The sequence below is a fragment of the Mandrillus leucophaeus genome, unplaced genomic scaffold (genome assembly GCF_000951045.1).
Source record: "Mandrillus leucophaeus isolate KB7577 unplaced genomic scaffold, Mleu.le_1.0 Scaffold84, whole genome shotgun sequence".
Classification (NCBI taxonomy): domain Eukaryota; kingdom Metazoa; phylum Chordata; class Mammalia; order Primates; family Cercopithecidae; genus Mandrillus; species Mandrillus leucophaeus.
Window position 1 is genome coordinate 6558124 of NW_012109141.1, and position 19765 is coordinate 6577888.

Here is a 19765-nt window from a genome sequence, read left to right on the forward strand (position 1 = left end):
TTATAATAAATATCTAGATGTGCCTTCCTCCTTTTTGCCGTTAACTATTAAATAAGCTTTTATACAACATGTTGTACAATGTTTAATGAAAGATTCTCAGAGCTGAGGGTCAAGAAAAAGAGGTATCTATCCTGATCGTTTGTTTCCTCTTAGAAAACAAAAGTTACGAACACCACCAATTTTTCTCTTTGACTTACGAAGATTTGTATTCAACAGTTCAGCCTTTCTCATAATGGACCTCTTGATATATGCCATCTCACCCCAACACCACTTTTATGACTCATAGAAGAGCTGTCATGGGATGGCATTGATGTGATGAGGAGGAACACAGGGAGGATATAATTCTCCTAAGCAGCTTAACTATAAGTTTCAATACTAGAGCACTCTGTCTCAGAAAACTGTTTTCTTGCAGTACATACTTAATTATCTTGCAGATAATTTTCCAAAATCCTGTTTCATGACTATTATTAATATTATTATTACTATTATTTTAATCTGGAGACTGACACACAGAGATGCTTACAGCATTGACAAGAATAAAGTAATCAGGAGGTAATGGACCCATTTCTAGCTCCAAAATCTGTATATTTCCCATTGCACTATATTCATCTGATGTAAATATACTCTGGTGTTGGTTCAGAATTTGAAGAGTTATATAAGGAAGAAAACCTAATACAAATCAGTTTTCTACCAGCCTACAGTTGCATTAAATTCATTTCAGTCTGTAAATTGCTCTTACGCATTTGTTTCCAAGCTATTTTCCCAGAATTATCTGTTCTAAGACAAATCATTTGTGATTTTCCATTTTTAATGCCACCATGCTATTTTCTATGAAGTACAAATAACTCACTCCCTTCTCCTTTCTATAAACGCAATAATTCTGTTTTTACCTACAGAACAGTAAAAAACACTCAGAGTTTACACATTTGTGAAAATTCATTTATTGCTGGTGGTGGCAGGAGTGGAAAAATAAATGTTTCTTAGGTGGTGTATCTAAGAAATGAATTAACTACAACAAAAGTGAATTTATTTTATCTCTCACTGTTGTTAGCTGCCAACAGCAATGTTAATTCCACCAGAAATTGCATGACACATATCTTGTATGTCATTGGTTCTGAAAGTAAATGAACATACATGATCCAGCAGCTGGTTGAACTTTTAAAAAATATTTGTGCACAGTAAGACTTGTATTGGCTACAAGATAGTTTTATAGTTAAATATTTCATCTGTAAGTAATATTCAAATAACTCAGATCTAGTTATGGGCCAATGTCATTCCACAGCCTTTTAAATCATATATAAGCTAATTACATTAGCAGCAGCATTCACTTTCATAAAGTAACCAAAGGCACATCTATTACCCTACTTAACGTAGTATGACATTTAACAACAGTCAGTTATGTTTTAATATATATGGCACTCTTTACCCAATGTCTTACCTCTGCTCTTAACTCACAAATCACTCTGTCTTTGCTGTTTTGAGATTTGGATTCTTCCTTTACATTGCCTGACAGTTCTTCCATTTCATCATTATGTTGACCAAGACAAATGTCAAACTGAAAAAGAAAGTTGAAACTATAATCACAGGATGCTATAAAGGGTGGTTACAGGATAATCCACATTAGTCTTTCATTTAGCTTTAGTTGTTTTGCTTTATTCCTATGTGGATTCTGGCAGGCTTGTTGTTGTTGATGTAATGATTGTGGTTGAACCATTTATTGTTATACTTGTAGTTCAAAAATGCTAACCTCTAAAAAAAATAAGCAAATCTCTGTAAATTCCAATTCATCAGTTGAAAACTAGGCAGAACTCAGTTACCTCCACAAACTCTGAAACAATTGACCAGCTGGTTTCTAAGCTTACCAATTAACCCTTATCTTTTCATCCTGAATATTAGTACCTCAGTATTCTTTGTAATCTTTTTTATGTCTGTTTAATAGCATATTAATTGTAACAGAGACAAACTTGGGCAATGGAAAAAAAAGTATATACATACTGCTTGGGCTGATAAAATATGTGAAAAAATCTATAAACGCTGTCAATAAATTTCCATAGAAAATGGCTGCAGAAAAAAATAAAAAGGTGAGAAAAGTCCTACAAATGCAAACAATGATTATTTTCCCACAATCGTTCTTAAAATTAAAAATTTTCAGCAGAACCGTGAAATTTGATAAATATATAAAATATGTAGTTGCACACATATATGCTGTTTTCATTATATTGACATATATTTTAACCTATGTAGGTAAGTGTTTCCATCATCCATATTACATAATATGTGTGTAATTTTATAACAAATTAAAATACAAAAGCCAATGTTACACTATCTGTTTAAAAATAAAAAGTAGTACTCATAATGTTGTTATTAATAATAGTAATATTAAGCATGTGCTAGTCCCCAAGAACTGAACTTGATACATATTGCCTTAGTTAATGCTAACAGTAATCCTATATGTTAGGCATTGTTATCATTATCCCTCCACTAGAGAAAAGTGAACCCTATATATACATACATACATATATATATATATATTTTTTTTTTTTTTTGACAGAGTCTCGCTCTGTTGCCCAGGCTGGAGAACAGTGATGTGAACTCGGCTCACTGCAAGCTCCACCTCCCGGGTTCATGCCATTCTCCTGCTTCAGCCTCCCGAGTAGCTGGGACTACAGGCACCCGCCACCACGCTCGGCTAATTTTTTGTATTTTTAGTAGAAATGGGGTTTCACCGTGTTAGCCAGTATGGTCTCAATCTCCTGACCTCGTGATCTTTCTGCCTCGAGGTGAACCATATTTTTAAGAGACTTAAGTAACTTTCCTAAATTCACAAAGATAATAACTGGAGGAAGCAAATTTTAAGAAAGTACTTGCCAAATGCATTACCTGAGTTTTAAACCATTATTGCATCTATAATTATAGACCTAAAGGCCACTGAAATAATTGTCTCAAAGGCAATAAACTGATAGGAAGGGATAGTAAAGGAAACAGCAGAAAATGTCATAGTCTAAGTATACTAGAAATCAACTACAATAATGGTAGAAGCTGATTTCCCAACACACTACAGAGAGACTCCATGTTCAGAGCTGGTAACATAAAGAGAGCACACAGAAGGCAAGGAAGAGGACAAGAGAAAATACCACAGAGTTCTTTGAAAGTCTGAGTAGGCAAGTCCAGCTCACTATCATGGTAGTTAAATAGACAATGTGGCATTAATCCCTAACCAGAAGAATATAAATTACTTTGCTAAATAAAACAGAGGGTAGTAGAAGTAAAATAAAAGCAACCAGTTTTGGTTTAGGTTTACCAAAAGAATATCGAATTCATTTGGGTAATTGAATGCTCCCCGTTTAACTTCTGAAATCTCGTCATTAAACCACAGGGAATTAAATCCATCAATAAAACTTTCAATTGCCAACAGAACTCTCAATGAACTGTACCACTCAAAAGAGAGAGGAGGCAGGAAAGCAAATTTTTATGAACAACAGCAAAGGAAACCCACATCAAATACCTCAAATAAATCCACATCATTCATCGTTGTGAGTGGAAAAATCAAAGATCTCTGGGCATGTGAAGAACATAAGAGTGGCATAAAACAAAACAAAACAAAACAAGAAAAACAGGAATAGTCAAGATTACGATTAAGAAACAGAATGTCTACAGAGGAAAGAAAAAAATGGAAGAAAAGGGAGGCCACATGGAGAAGGCGAAAGGACGGAGGCTCTTAAAATAACTGAAGGAAGAGATCATGGTGGTTTTTGATCAGAATAATGGTGGAAATGGAGAGAAGTAACTGGAACCAATGTAAGATATAAAAGAGGATACTAGTTTTAAAAAACTACTGTCATCACTATCTTCAAGAAAAAAATAAGAATATATTACACTCATAAATTAAGGACACAGCAAATTCAAAAATTTAAATAATAAAATATAGTCCTCTAGGAAATTTATTAAATAGGTCAAGAAAAAAAAATTTATTTGGGAAGTAAAGTTCAATACTGGAGTGCACTGAAATTTGGTCCTGCTGCCTGCTGTGTTTCTGATCTACTCCATTGGATGGTTCCCGTGTACCTACTTCATTTGTACTAATTGCAATGCTGGCAAATTTTAAGTGTCTGTCTCCAGCCTATAGTTTTCCATTGAACTTTGAATGCACATGTCCAGCTTCCTACTCAACACCTCTAAAGGGCATCCCACACTTAACACACTGGAAAGCCGAATTCAGAACTTCTCCCTCAAAACTGTTTCTCTGTCAATCTTTGTCACCTCAGTAAATATCGATACCATCCTTCCCAAAATTATTGAATATGTTAAGTTCTTTATTTCTCTATGCCACATTCAAACTAAAGCTAACTAAATCAGCTTGCCTTTCACAAAGCATAATAAATCCAGTTACTTCTCTCCATTTCCACCATTATTCTGATCAAAAACCACCATGATCTCTTACTTCAGTTATTTTAATAGCCTCCATTCTTTCTGCTTCTGCATGTAGCCTCATACTTCCTTTCTCAAGATAGCCACCAAATAAAGCTTTTTAAAAAGCAATTCAGATCATGAAACTCCCCTGCTCAATTTTCTTCAATAGCTTTTCAATCATCTTACTATATAAATCAGAGTCATTATCCACATGATCTGATAACTCCTCAGCCCTCATCTCCTACTCCTGGTCCTCATTCTACTCCAGACCTTCTATCTTCCTCACTGTTATTTGTATATTCTAGGTATGGAGGAGTAAAAAAATAAATAAAAATAATAAGTAATAAAATATTATACAACTAAAGCCACTAAAACAATATAGCAGGGAAAATTGATGAACAGATTGATTAAACAACTATACTTTCTCCTTAAAAAACAATTACTTTGAACATTTAAAAATTATGCTTTGGACACAAAATAACCTTAATTTTGTTACTTGCCTCTTCAAATTTAGGTTTAGATTAATGGATTTGTAATGAAAATCTATTTAGCAGCTGAGAAGTTTAAAGCAGTGGACATATAGATGCTAACAATGATTAATTTAGTGGAATTATGAATGTCATCCACAACTGATATATCGCATTCGTTAAGTTGACAGTGACAGAAATAGAAAGTACTCTATGAGGTGAATTACTCAGCATTAGAAAGCATTTTCCAAGTTCCTGTCCTTGTATTTAATATTTATTTAGTTTATTCTCTGGTAAACCTTCTCTTTTTTCTGTGTTTGTACCATAATATAACTCCAAAATCACTGTTTAAAAATCCTCTGTTTTTATTGCAGTGTTTATGAAAATTTAAACCAGGCAATTTGCCATATCCTTGATCTCAGAAATATCTGCTATAATTCACTTCTGGAAAATTATCAGTACCACATATAAATGTGTATTCTATATTCAGATGAGCATGGAATGGAAAAAAACTGAAGACGATCTCCAAGAAACAAAAGTATTGTGTAACATAAAGTATTTTCTTATTCATATATAGTAGAAAAAGAAAAATAATTACAAAAAGACAAAAAAAGTAACATACCCTATTGTCATTTTGCTTCACATTTTAACCTTCAAAATGATCTAAAAGGATTAAGTAGTTAATGCAGATTCCAAAGTTCTGCTCTTTGGAAATCATTCACCAAATATTTAAGTCAATATTATTAACCATGTAGAATTATTCAATATCCCCTAAACACCAAATCTAGCATTTCTCCCATAACTTTCAACAAATAATCTTTCAACTTCTTTCATGGAGAAATAGGAGCTAAGGACCTCCTACTTCCTGTGATGAAATATACAAATTTGCATGTCTCTACAGAAATCTTTTACTCTTTTAAAGAACTTAAATATCTCTTCTAAAGTCAAAGTCTAATCATTTCAGTTGTACTTAGAATTTCATACCTTCAGGGTACTTGGCAAACTCATTCTAAGAGTTGTTTATCTCGTGTATCTTGAAATTTTCTTGGTTTCTTCCCCATTAACATGTAATTGCTCAATACTTTCCATTTCGGTTGGGGATGAGGGAGTGTGGGAGATCAAGGGTCGAAGGATAATCTTTTCTTTATTATTATTATGATGATACTTTAAGTTCTGGGATACATGTGCAGAATGTGCAGGTTTGTTACATAGGTATACATGTTTCATGGTGATTTGCTGCTCGCTCCCCTTGCCCGCCTCCCGACGACCCCCTGACAGGCTCCGGAGTGTGATGTTACCCTCCCTGTGTCCATGTGATCTCATTGTTCAACTCCCACTTATGGGTGAGAACATGCGGTGTTTGGTTTTCTGTTCCTGTGTTAGTTTGCTGAGAATGATGGTTTCCAGAGGCCTCAGAAATAACACCACACGTCTACGACCATCTGATCTTTGAAAAACCTGACAAAAACCAGCAATTGGGAAAGGATTCCCTATTTAATAAATGGTGCTGGGAAAACTGGCTGGCCATATGCAGAAAACTGAAACCAGACCCTTTCTTACATCTTATACAAAAATTAACTCAAGATGGATTAAAGACTTAAACATAAAACCTAAACCATAAAAAAAACTAGAAGAAAACCTAGCTAATACCATTCAGGACATAGGCATGGGAAAAGACTTCATGACTACAACCCCAAAAGCAATTGCATCGAAAACCAAAATTGACAAATGAGATATAATTAAACTAAAGAGCTTCTGAACAGCAAAACAAACTATCATCAGAGTGAACAGACAACCTACAGAATGGGAGAAAATTTTTACAATCTACCCATCTGATCAATGTCTAATACCCAGAATCTACAAGGAACTTAAACAGATTAACAAAAAGGATAATATGTTATCCAGTCTTGGAGCTTCCACTCAAGTTCTTTGTTTCCTCTTACCATCAAGTGCCTTGAAAGAGTTGCTGCACTTAACTTTCTCACTCGCTTCTGCTACCAGCATTCCTCATACTTTCCACCACACAATATTCAGTTCTGCCCTTACTTGAACCCTTGGCAGAATTATACACTGTTGACAATGCCCTTGTTCAAAGACTCTCTTCCTTGGGCTTATACAAAGAATAGTTTTCCTGCTTCCCGATGTTTAACGTGGGTTCTTTTCTATTTCCTAAGTGTCTCGGCTGGGTTGAGAAATAAAGGGAAAGAGCACAAGAGAGAGAAATGTAATGCTGGGTGTCCAGGGGAGACATCACATGTCGGCAGGATCGGTGATGTTCCCCTAGCGGTAAAACCAGCCAGTTTTTATTAGGGATTTTCAAAAGGGGAGGGAGTGCACGAATAGGGTGTGGGTCACAGAGATCACATACTTCACAAGGTAATAAAATATCACAAAGCAAATGGAGGCAGGGTGAGATCACAGGACCACCAGATGAGGAGAAATTAAAATTGCTAATGAAGTTTCAGGCAGGCATTGTCACTGATAACATCTTATCAGGAAACAGGTTTGAGAGCAGATAACCTGTCTGACCACAATTTATTAGGCAGGAATTTTCCTCCACCTGATAAGCCTGGGAGCGCCACAGGAGACTGGGGTTTATTTCATCCCTTCGGCTTCAACCATAAAAGATGGCTCGCTTTGAGAGGGCTGTCTATAGGCCTACCCTCCAGGTGCATTCTCTTTCTCAGGGATGTTCCTTACTGAGAAAAAGAATTCAGCGATATTTCTCCTATTTGCTTATGAAAGAGCAGAAATATAGCTCTGTCCCGTCTGGCTCACCAGCGGCCAGTTCAAAGTTACCTCTCTTGTTCCCCGAACATCGCTGTTATCTTGTTCTTTTTTTAAGATACCCAGATTTCATATAGTTCAAACACACAAGCTCTACAAACAACTTGTGCAGTTGATACAATCACAGGGTCCTGAGGCGACATTCATCCTCCTCAGCTTACAAAGAAGATGATGGGATTAAGAGATTAAAGTAAAGACAGGCATAGGAAATCACAAGGATATTCACTGGGGAAGTGATAAGTGTCCATGAAATCTTCACAATTTATGTTCAGAGATTACAGTAAAGACTGGTGTAAGAAATTATAAAAGTATTAATTTTGGGAACTAATAAATGTCCATGAAATCTTCACAATTTTTGTTCTTCTACCGCGGCTTCAATCGGTCCCTCCGTTGGGGTCCCTGACTTCCCGCAACACCCTCCTGCTTGGATTTCTGTGCAGTTTCTCCTTTTCTCTCTGTCTTGCTTGGTGTCAATCCTCAGTGCCCCAACCCAGAGTCATCCCACCTACTGTCATGGCTTAAGCCATCATCTCTCTGTTCATTGTTCAACTTTCCTTTCTACATTCACAAATCCATAATCCTACCAAACACTTCCAACTCAACCTCAACATATTCAGAACTAAATTCACTGTCTTTTTCCCTTACATTTTTCTTCTTGCTGTTGTGTTCTCTTGGTGAATGTCCACCTGGCTGATAAGGTCAGAAATCTTAACTTCTCTTTCTGTGTCACCTCCCCTGAATCTTCATGCATTTGCAACATTCGTTTAATCACCAATCATTATCACTTCCTTCACCTGCATATTTCTCAACATACCTCCTCCACCACCAAGCTCAGGACACGTGAATATTTCTATCTAGATTACTGTAACAGGCTCATAACAGTTTCCTCATCATGCTCACCCCCCAAATCTTTTCTTCACACTTAAGTTTGGGTCATTTTTTGAAATTGTGATCAGATTGACCTTGGTCAATAAATTTTGTTAGCTCTCCCGATTGCCTTCATGTTGGTACACATGTTTTTAATGTGGTTCTTGAGATAAGTATTGAATATCAATTAGCGTAAGGGTATATGAGCAAGTATTTTACATTTGGTCAAGTTTTGGTAGCGATATATCCTTATGAAAGCTGAGGAACGTAAGGAGGAAATATGTCCAAAGAGTAGACTCAAATGCAGTGGGACCAGAAATATGTGACAGCAAGGTTAAGATTCCAAATAACATGTATTATTTATCAATGCAAAGAGAAGTCTTCAAATGGGAATATAAGCCACAAAGAAGTATTTTATGCCTTAGATCATTGCTTCAAAAAATTTAGCCACAATCCCTTAAAGTAGATTTTACCTAATTCCCTCCCTTAACTTTAGAGAATGGTAGAAAATACATTGAAGAATGTTTAGCTTTAACAAATAAAAAAGTTATTGTATTCTTCAAGTCAAAATAAGGATGTCAAATCACTTATCTCAATGGTCTTTTGTTCTCTTACCAATGTATTTTTTAATTTTTAAAGTTTTTGTTAAGATGGTTTATTTGAACTCAAAAATAAAATTTTTAGTGAATTTTAAATATTTACTTTTCATAAAATGAGTATTTTAACTCAGTTTTAGAAAAAAAATGGTATATGGACTTGGAAGCATGAAATTAAGAAGTTTGTTTTTCTGGAAATGCAATAAAAGGAAATATCATTGAGAAATAATATATTCAATGGTAGTTGTCTGGATTTCTGTCTTGTGCCAGAAGCGATATATTTTCTCCCCAAAATGGCATCTCCAAGAACTAAGTAGCCCTCTTTATCTCCCTCCAGCTGGGATAGATTAATTCCCTTCCACTCTCTCCTCTCTCTTCTTTCAATAACACTGTGTAGGTGTTAAAGGCATGGGTTATGACCAATGAACAGAATTGTCCTTTAGGCCAACAACCCATAGGCAGTGGCACCAAAAGTCTCACCCCCAGCCCCCAGGACAGAGGCCACAGAGCTGTCTGTTTCCACTGTCTCAGGGAGAAGGAGCCAAAAGCTGACTCAGCACAAATCAAAGCCCAGTTGGAGAGAGAATAAGTGCTTCTATGCCCAGAGTAGGCAAGTTGTGGGCAGGAAAAGGGAAGATTTTGCAGCCACTCCATATTTAGAAACAAGGGTAAAACTGGACTCTTTTCCACCACTATGATCTACTGCTACTGAGCTCCAGGGGATCTGAAAGCCCAAAAGGATCTAAATAAATCAGGAGAACTTGGCCCAGACTGGAGATAAGAGTGACAAATGGGAAGATATGTGAACTTAATAGTGTGTGGAAAGATGACGTTGGGAACATCAACTCTTCATATAGCTGCCAGCCCTACAGACGACAACACAGTAAGAACCAAGACAACCACTCTAGACTGATGTAGCTGGGCTTCAAGGCTATTCCCAGATACCACATCAAGTGTGAGATCGCACTCCAGGTGTGATACATGAGAGGGTAGAGGAGTACAAACTTAGCTGTGGTGGATCGGTGCTGGCCCCAGACACAAGGACTTCACAAGTTTCAAATAATACTCAAAGTTCCCGGGGAGCAAAAGGGCCGATACCAAAAAGACAGACCCATGCACTCAAAGCAATACCAGTGCCATGGTGGCAAATGGACATCGCCATGGGAAGAGACCAACTGTAGATAGTGCTATGGGAAGATAAAGGGCAGTTTGAACCTATGTTCTTATTCCAGAGCCACTCCATCTCTTTTTTGACTGAGGTTTCCAAAGGCGCAGCTTTTCTGATATAGAGCAGAGGGCTAAATTGGGCTCCGAGGCAATGACAGCCAACATGTCTTCGCAAGAGTACAACCATCTTGCATCTGGCCTGGACAAAAGTCTACATGTTGACATTTTAAATAGAATGATTATATCACACTTTACTGTAAGCAATGACATCTTAAAAACATAGAAATGTGATATTTAGTATCATCTACTTACAATTTTATATTGTTATTTTATTCCCTCAATTTTTATTATCCCATTGCCTCCAGATTATCATACCATGATATGTGAAATGTTTACACTTGAGAAAGTTTTTACTCTATAATATGCAATAAAACTGTAGGTATAAAGTATGTATGTATCTATTATTACTATAACACCCCAAATATTTTTAAAAGTTTCTTTTGGAATGAATTACCCTAATAATTGTTATGTGTACACAATTGCTTAAAAATAAACAAGATAGTACAGATTTTGATAATTATTAAATATAAACTAATCATTTACTAGAAATGCATCTCTTAATGAGATAGGTGACCTTTTTTCAATTAATTTGTGTGTTTATGGATGAAATTAGTTACTGATAGAATGACATAAGAATTATTCTTTTGTTAATGTAGGCATTAAGAAAATTGATCACACATGTTAGATAGACATGGAAGAAGTTTTATTTAATCAGAGTCGTTGTGTTTTACTAACTATCCTTCTAAATACATGACAAAGACACATTTTTATCTAATATCAAAATTTATTTGTTATTATTTATAAGCTGACCAGTCTGGTAGGTCATATTCCTATATTCTTATAAAGAGAAAATTAGAAACCACCTGAAATGCCAAAGATCTGTGACCCATTGATTAGTTTATTTCTCAACAACAATATTTTAACGTATCTCTCTGAGCTCCAGGGGATCTGATATCTCTCTATTAAGTACCCCAAGTGTTTTTCCACTCTCACAAAATGCTTCAAAATAATACTGAGAAAAAGAGACGAGTATGCCCTTCATTTGGAAAGTGGATGGAAGGTAATATAGGAAAGGAAAACTTGCTTGCAAAGTACTTCCTTAGGCAGATTACTTTATGAATAACTATGTATGGAAGTTGTGAATCTGGAATTAAAAACATATACCTATTCCTGTGAGGAATCATAGCGAGATGGCAGTGGTATGATGGTGGTAATTATTCTAAAGTCTGCAAGTCTCTCCACAAAACCAGTCAGAGCAGTGAACTTAACAAAACCAAAATTGTAGATGCCTATAACAAAATGAGGTGAAACGTTATCCCTGTGAACCCTAAGACACAAGTAGGTTAAAAAAATCTACTGACACCTCAGGAATTGCAGAAGATCAGCATCTATTTGTGAACATATAAGAAAAGGAGGACGTAAGAATACGGGAACCCTTCAGTTGGCAATCGTCATGCCTTGGCAAGTGTGTCAGGCCAATGTGAGAACAGTAAATACAACTAGGAGAGTTCACACATTTTTACACAACCTGATTTGTGAGTGAATGGAATAGGCTAGTGGTAAACCCTAAAGAACTAGGAAAGTGTTAATCCTTTATACTTTCATAAACAAAACAAAGCAAAACAGAAAACATCAAGCTTCCTTCAAAAACACACCCTCTACTGAGAAGAGAATACTGATAATAGATGGGAATAGTGGCAATATTGATGGGATAGTGGCAATACAAGCAGAGAAAAGAAATAATCCAGAGTCAGGCATTTTTGGAGAGAACAAGAAATATTTGGAAAGAACAAGGAATATTTTGGATATTCCATGAAAATATTAAGAATAGTCAGCTCTCAAGCAGTGAAGCCAGAAAATGTTTCTAGATTCAATCTTTTTATTATCAGTACAAAAATTAATTCATGCCATAATGAGCAACAGAAGACAATCATAGTTGAATCATATATGATCTTATTAAAGACAAAAAGATAAAAATAATGTTTTAAAGATAGTGAAAGTAAGCTAGTGACAATGAAGCAGTGGAAGATATATGCCCACTATAGAAAAAGAAAAACAGAACTAATTTTTAATGCAATTGAACAACATTATTAAAACAATAAATAGTATGATGCAGGAAAACCAGGAATTAGAAATATGTAACAGTACCCAGGAAAGAATTAGAAATAAAAGAAAAAATCATTACACTTCAGGTCAGGTTTTATTTTCATGGAAAATGAAAAAGCAGGCAGCAGTAGGATCCCAATATCAGTATTTTAAATGAGCTGACTGTACACAAAAATCTCAGTATGCTTCTCTCTGGGTGACCTTTCTTGTTTTCTTCTTTGTACTTTTCTGTCTCTTCCATATTGAAAGAATAGAAAATAGAAGAAAAGAAAAATTGTTTCAGAATAAACTAGAAGGAACAGAAGAGCAAATTAGTGCAACAGATGATTCCTTGAGGAAAGATGAAAAGAAATAAAATGCTAAAATCCAAAAATAATGAGGATAGATTAAAAAGGGCTTTAGAAACTATAACCAATAAAGAGAGGCAAAAATAATTCAATATATTTACAATTTTTCCCAGTCTTTCCACTGAAATGGCCTAGAAATAATGACCATCTCAGTATCTATGCACATATGTATGCACAGATTGTGGTCTTAAGATGTTTCCCACTGAAAGAACCCTGGACTCTAAAGAGTTTGCTTTATCCAGGTCTGAAACAGGGTGATTCCAGTATATCTTGTCATTCTATGAAGTGAGAAATCTATAAAAAAATTGATGTATTATTACTAATACATCAATTGCACTCAATAGACAATATAAAGAGGTTCCTGCTTTCTAAATATGGTAGCTTTTGAATATCAGTAAGGATAATACAGTAATAGAATGAAATACATCCAATAAGTTTAAATCCATGTCTTAATACTGATACTAAAAAAAGAAAAATTTATCAAATTTGATCAACATTGAAGAATGGTAGCGATCCAATTCATTATTTTGTTACTTGGTTAAAGAAATGGCGGGGTTGGGGAGAATGTAAATTTATTATGTGTCCTGACTTATTTAAATGAACAAAATATTATATGAGATGAAGTTCTCTTTATTTAAATATTCCAAATAATACCTTGGGCAGAAATAATTGAGCTGGAAAATTATAGCTTTGCAACTCCTGATTCATCTATGGTTCTAGGCAATGAGTATCAGTCTACTAATACCACAGTCAGACACAATCATATATCATGTGCTTCCTAATAGAGAAACACACTGACACATTTCTATGAATAAGTCTTGAAATTGAATCAAACCAAACTCTTTAAATTCGACTTTCATTTTGTAGGAGACACAGAGGATGGAGTAAAATAGCAAACAGTACTACAGTACAGGGTATTGCACATTAAAACTCTACGGGATAAATGATCTAGTTTTTTAATGAATAAATTATAAAAAGAGAAAAAGGAGAAATGGAGAAATAGATATAAATATATATATATATAAACCACACTTGAAAATATATATCCAATCAAGATGGCTGTGCTTTATTTGATTTCTGATTCAAATAAAGTAAATAATTTTAAAATCATATTTCTTAGTAAATTGAAATTTTGAACACTAAATATTTAATATTAGCAAATCATTTTTCATTTTTTTGGTTTAAAATGTTATTGTTATATTTAGTGATAAATAAGTCTTTATGTTTTGAGATACATGCTGTAATACTTCCAGACAGAATAATGTAAGGTAGAAATGCAGATGGGAATAATATAGACAAAAAATACTGTTCATGAGATTAAAATTATTAAATATGGCTGATGGAAATGTTGGGGTTCATTATAGTATTCTTTGTATTTTTGTACACAGCCAAAGTTTTCCATAATAAAACATTTTAAAAAGTAAACTCTACGCCCACTTTATTTATAGGCATAGTTGGAGAGTAGCCCAGCATAAAGATTTCTGGTTTATCTTAAAGAGCAAGATCTATTAGTCTAAAGTCTTTTTGCCTGTTAGTGATTCACTAAGAGAATCTGCCACCTCTTGAAGACATTATTACTCTTTGACATAGAACTCTGTAACATACATGTAATAGGAGGCTAACTTTTTGCTTCTATATATGGTTGTGGGGGTGCAGATGAATATGGATGGCAGTTCATCCAAGGGTTGAACTACTGAATCATAAAATTTTTATAAATAAAAAATATGAAAAGTAATACATCCTTACTGTGTCTATTATAAATGATTGAAAGGGTTATTTTAAATCAGTACTGCCATTCTGTAATCCCTAACTCAATGGAGTCAAAGTGAAGGTTCAGTGCCTGTTTCAACAATCCAAGGTTACACATTTTAGCCCATGGCTGATTTTTGTCCACAGAGTCACTGAAAGGCCAGGAAAAAGCCAATTAGAGTTCCAAATAATTATTTATTTTTCTTAACAGACATATCCACAAGGTAACAAAGGTCAACAGATAATTCATTATGACTTGCTCAGAATATTGATCTGAGAAATGTAATTTGTAGTTTATCAAGAAGTTATCTAGCATATATTTCAGATAAGGAAATACAAGATGGTGTGTGGTTCTTTATGTGATTGTTTATCAATCTATAACATATACATTTAGAGAGAGTTGATTATATAAATTTGTTCAATCAGTAGGAGGAGGTTATTTTGTAAAATTATTGGCAAATACCTAGCTCCTTTATAAATCAATGACTTTCTGTTATTCCATTTTTAATCTAAAAATATGCCTGATTTTCCCTTAAATTTTGAGTTATTTATTTCTAACAGCTTCAGATACTGAATCACAACAAATAATTTTATTTCTTAGTCATAGTCTTCAAATGAAATGTCTAGCAAAGTGCTCACCAAGATGAGCACCATCAGAGAGAGAACCCTCAGGGGCTGCAGAGTACTCAACAGGGTGGTGATCAGTGCATACTTTTAAGGAAACTAACATCTGAAAGAATTAAAAGTAACAACCTCTAGGATTCACACAAGGCCAGTTAATAATCGTCCCCATTCTCAACAGCCAGAGTGGAAGACCTCATAATTCACAGTCCATTGGGTAAAGTACTCCATCCAAATGGTTTTGTCTCAGTACTCAGTAGGTAAAATAGCCCTAGGCTAAATGCTACTCTGGTCTCATCTAACAAGACTTAAAAGCTTGAAGACATGAAAGATATGTTTCCAAGTAACGGAATTAGGACTCAGAACAAAGGTTAAGAATAATTACAAAATGACGAAAATATTTAACACTCAACAAGATAAAATTCATAATGACAAGCATCCAATCAAAACTTACATGTCATGAAATAAATAGAAAAATACAACACATAATGCAGGAAAAAAAAAAAAAAAAACATTTAAACTGCTCCAGAAAAAGAAAGCACAAGTGATAAAATAAGCATGGTAGTCATCAAAAGAAACTTAATGTTCCTCTTAGCTTGACAAAACTTCAGACAGGTTTACTTGTGACTGTAGCCCCCGATTTCCCTTTTCTTGGAGCATGTATTTTTAAAAAGAAAAACAAAAACTTGCAAATTATTTATCTGCCCCTTTAAGGAATAAATATTTTCCCAGTTTCTTGACAGTTTTCTATCCCAGAAATATTTATTCCAAAGATCTGAAAGCCATCTCCTTAAAATTTATATATTAAAAAAGATAGCAATTCTAGTTCTCCCTTTCTCTGCAGCAAGGTAGAAATCTTACTTCAATGGGTGCCTGTTAGAAAACATAGATGACCAAATCACAGAGAATAACATTGGAAAACTGGGGCATGCCTCAAAGTGATGGATACAACCCAATGATCAAAACTCCCTAACATCCTCCAGCACTTTCCCAATAGCCCACCCTAGTGAGACCTCAATGACTGCCAATGGGCAGATGGTAGAACAACTTCAAGTCACCTAATATACTGTAAATAGAGTTCCTGGCAAAAAGGAGGGGAAGTTAAATATTTGAAAAATATAATGACCAGAAATTTTCCAAATATAATAAAAAGTAGAAACCTGAAGATCCAAGAATTTTAACAAACTCCAAGCATAAGAAATAGGAAGGTGGTATCAATGTACATTACAATCAAATTGCTTAAACCAGTGATCAAGAAAAAAGTGTTAACAGCCGGGGAAAAAAAGACAATTTGATATGCATATCAATGATGAATCTCTGTGCAGGTATGCTAAGTACCAGAAGATAGAAGAAAAAAGTAAACACTGTAGAATTACATTTTTATACAATTCTGGAAAATGCAAACTAATCTATGGTGACAGAAAATAGATCTGTTGCTGATGCTGATGCTGATGCTAAATGCTACTCTGGTCTCATCTAACAAGACTTAAAAGCTTCAAGACATGAAAGATATGCTTCCAAGTAATGGAATTAGGACTCAGAACAAAGGTTAAGAATAATTATAAAACGATGAAAATATTTAACACTCAACAAGATAAAATTCATAATGACAAGCATCTAATCAAAACTTATTAGGGCTCATCATGTGCAGACATCACAGGTAACAAAAGTGATTAGATGCCTTCAGGTCTATGGCAATATGTTCCTCTCCAGATTTGAGACACCTTCCTGAAGACAGTGGGGAGAATCCCAGATAGATTAAATCAAAACCTGAGATTAGATTTCCTGAAGTAGATTAGCATGAGGGCATTCGTCATACCTTAAACTGAGGTATTAAAAAATACTAGACTAAAAATAAAAGCTTCAGAGTCTAATGATACATGCACAGAGTTGTTTACTGAAAAATTGTGCACAGGGACAAAAGATGGAAAAAAGAATAATGTTCACCATTAGGAAAATAATTCAATAAATTGTGGAATCATCATGTTGTGAAACATTCTGAAGCCATTCAATGTCACTAGTTTCCTCGGAATTTTGGCCATGAGATGTTGAGTAAGAAAACCATTCATGTGATCCAGTACATGAAAATTACAAAATACTATAGGTATCTGTACGTATTTGTCTTTAGTTATATGTACACATATACTATGAGTATATAAGTATATAGTTATTCATACATATTGGCATATGGTTTTGTATTGAGCATTAGGAAGATAAAGGAATCTGCAGTGAGTGATACAAGGTAAGTGGAGCAGGAAAGAAAGCAAAAATGTATATGCAAAAATAAACTCTACAATACTTATTTAATGTAGAATAATAGCTATAAATTTATATAAATGCTTTTTGTTCATATATACATATCATTATTTAAAAGAAAATAAAGAAAAAATAAAGAATGGATCATTATATTTGCTGTGTATGTGTGTATATATATACTGTATGTGTGTGTATGCTGTATAAGTATGTGTATAAATGTGTCCATTCATGCATATATATACACACAATATATGTGTATATATATGCATATATATCCATAATATTTAAATCAATCACAGCTATAAAATAAATAAATCATGATTGTGATTTTAGGAAAATGCTGTGTAGAAACATCTTCAAGGTATATATTTGAAAGTGATACCATTTTAATTTATCACTTATAAACTTTTTAAACTTCACAGATTATTCTATGAGCTCCCTCTCTCTTCCCGCTCCATGACCCTGAGTCCTTCAGCTAATACAGAAGCTGAAATAATAGGATATGAAAGTTAGTGGGGCTGTGCACAGTGGCTCACACCCTTAATCCCAGCATTTTGGGAGGCCAATGTGGGAAGATCACTAGAGGCCAGGAGTTGGAGACCAGCCTGGGTAACACAGTGAGAAACACCCTTTTCCAAAAATTTTAAAAATTATAAATTAGCCAGTTGTGGTGGTGCATGCCTGTAGTCCCAGCTAATCTAGAGGCTGAGGTGGGAGGATCACTCGAGCCAGGGAGTTTAAAGCTTCAATGAGCTAGGATTGTGCCACTGCACTCCAGTGTGAGCAACAGAGCAAGACTGTGTCTCTTAAGGGAAGAAAAAAAATGATATTCGGAAGAAAAGCATGTTTTACATTTTTCCTATAGACAAATAGAGTTTTAAAAGAATTAACACTATTTACTTCTTAATTAAATATTGCCTAAAGCTGTACAATAATTACTGCAATATAAAACTAAAGAAAAATATTCACATTTGGGAATATTTTATGAAGTTAAAGTATGTGATTTAATTTTATCAAGTAAAAAAGAAATATTGCCAACTATGGTCACAATGAAAGATCTTACATTTCTGGAAAGCCTTGGAAATTAAAATGTATTTTTTTCTCTCTCATTCCTTCTCTACCAAACACAAGAAAGTGGCCTATGTTCCTGCCAAATCTAAAGTTTTCATTTAAGAAAAATAATATTTAAAAATTTTTTTTCTTGCCTCAGACATGACTAACACACACCTGAATGTTAACATTTTTCCTATGAGAAAGAGAAAATTACACTATTTAATATATATTTTAAAAAGCTATTTGGTTTTTTTAAAAAACATTATGTATATGTTCTTTATTGAGTCGTGACAGAAAAAAGTGCTATCATAGCAGATTACAGAAACTCTGAAAACCTACCTAAAGCGAAGGTCACAAAATTCCATTTATATGAAATGCCCAGAACAGAGAAATCTACAGCATAAAATTAGTCAATGGTATTCTCAGGCTCTTGGGGCTGCAGAGAAATAAGAAGTGACTATTAATGTACACTGAGTTCTTCTTGGACTGATGAAAATATTCTACAGTTGATTATGGTATTAGTTATACAACTCTGTAAATACATTAAAAGCCACTTAACTGTATTTTTAAGTGGGTGAATTGTATGGTATGAGAATTATATTTCAATAAATCTGTTAAAATATGTAAAGAGCAGAGGTTGTTTTATTCAAAAGGAATACAGCATTTATGCCTTCTAACTAAATTTTAAATCTTAAAGAGCTTCTGCTTGGAGCATTCTTAATCAAATGATCTGAAACATAACAAGAGCTTTCACCTCTTAATTCGTCTTATTGACACCCCTACCTTAGGAAGAGTCAAAAACCCTACTCTCTCACCTCTTTACATATTCATAAATTAACATTGAGTGTGTGGTTCAAAGAGGAATTTCCTAACCTCAAACTCTGTGTATCAATCTTGCAATGGGGCTTGAACATGATGCTGCTTACTTTGTATGCAAATAAATTGGTCTTGGAAACTCTGTTTCTTATAAAATCTTTTGCTAGTGGGGTGTCTTAAAATGTGTTAACACATTCCCTAACTCTCCCATCACATATGACATTCCTGAAGCCTTTAGGAATAGGAGTCTGACCTGTGCAAATATTTTCTGCAACCGAATCACTGACAAAATTTCACTTTCTTTTTTAGGGACTTTGTGCCTTTTCCTGTGAACAATGCAAACACAAAGCAGCAGCAAAAGCCACTTAAGTAGAAAAAAACAAAAGAACAATAGTGAATAGGTTAAAATAAGCAGTGCTAATTCTCAGCAACTTTCCTTCCCATATCCTAAAGCGTTCTTTAT

General features: G+C 34.4%; 1 protein-coding gene and 1 pseudogene across 3 annotated transcripts in view; both read right to left on the bottom strand.

The window, feature by feature from the left end:
* Positions 1 to 19765, bottom strand: part of CCDC102B (coiled-coil domain containing 102B) — a 350923-nt gene that overhangs the window by 180158 nt on the left and 151000 nt on the right. For all 3 annotated transcript variants that reach the window (XM_011968354.1, XM_011968355.1, XM_011968356.1), the window contains one exon: positions 1439 to 1555. In XM_011968354.1, the coding sequence (XP_011823744.1) occupies positions 1439 to 1555 (117 nt within the window). The remainder of the gene's footprint in view (positions 1 to 1438; positions 1556 to 19765) is intronic.
* Positions 9977 to 10481, bottom strand: LOC105530702 (annotated as a pseudogene).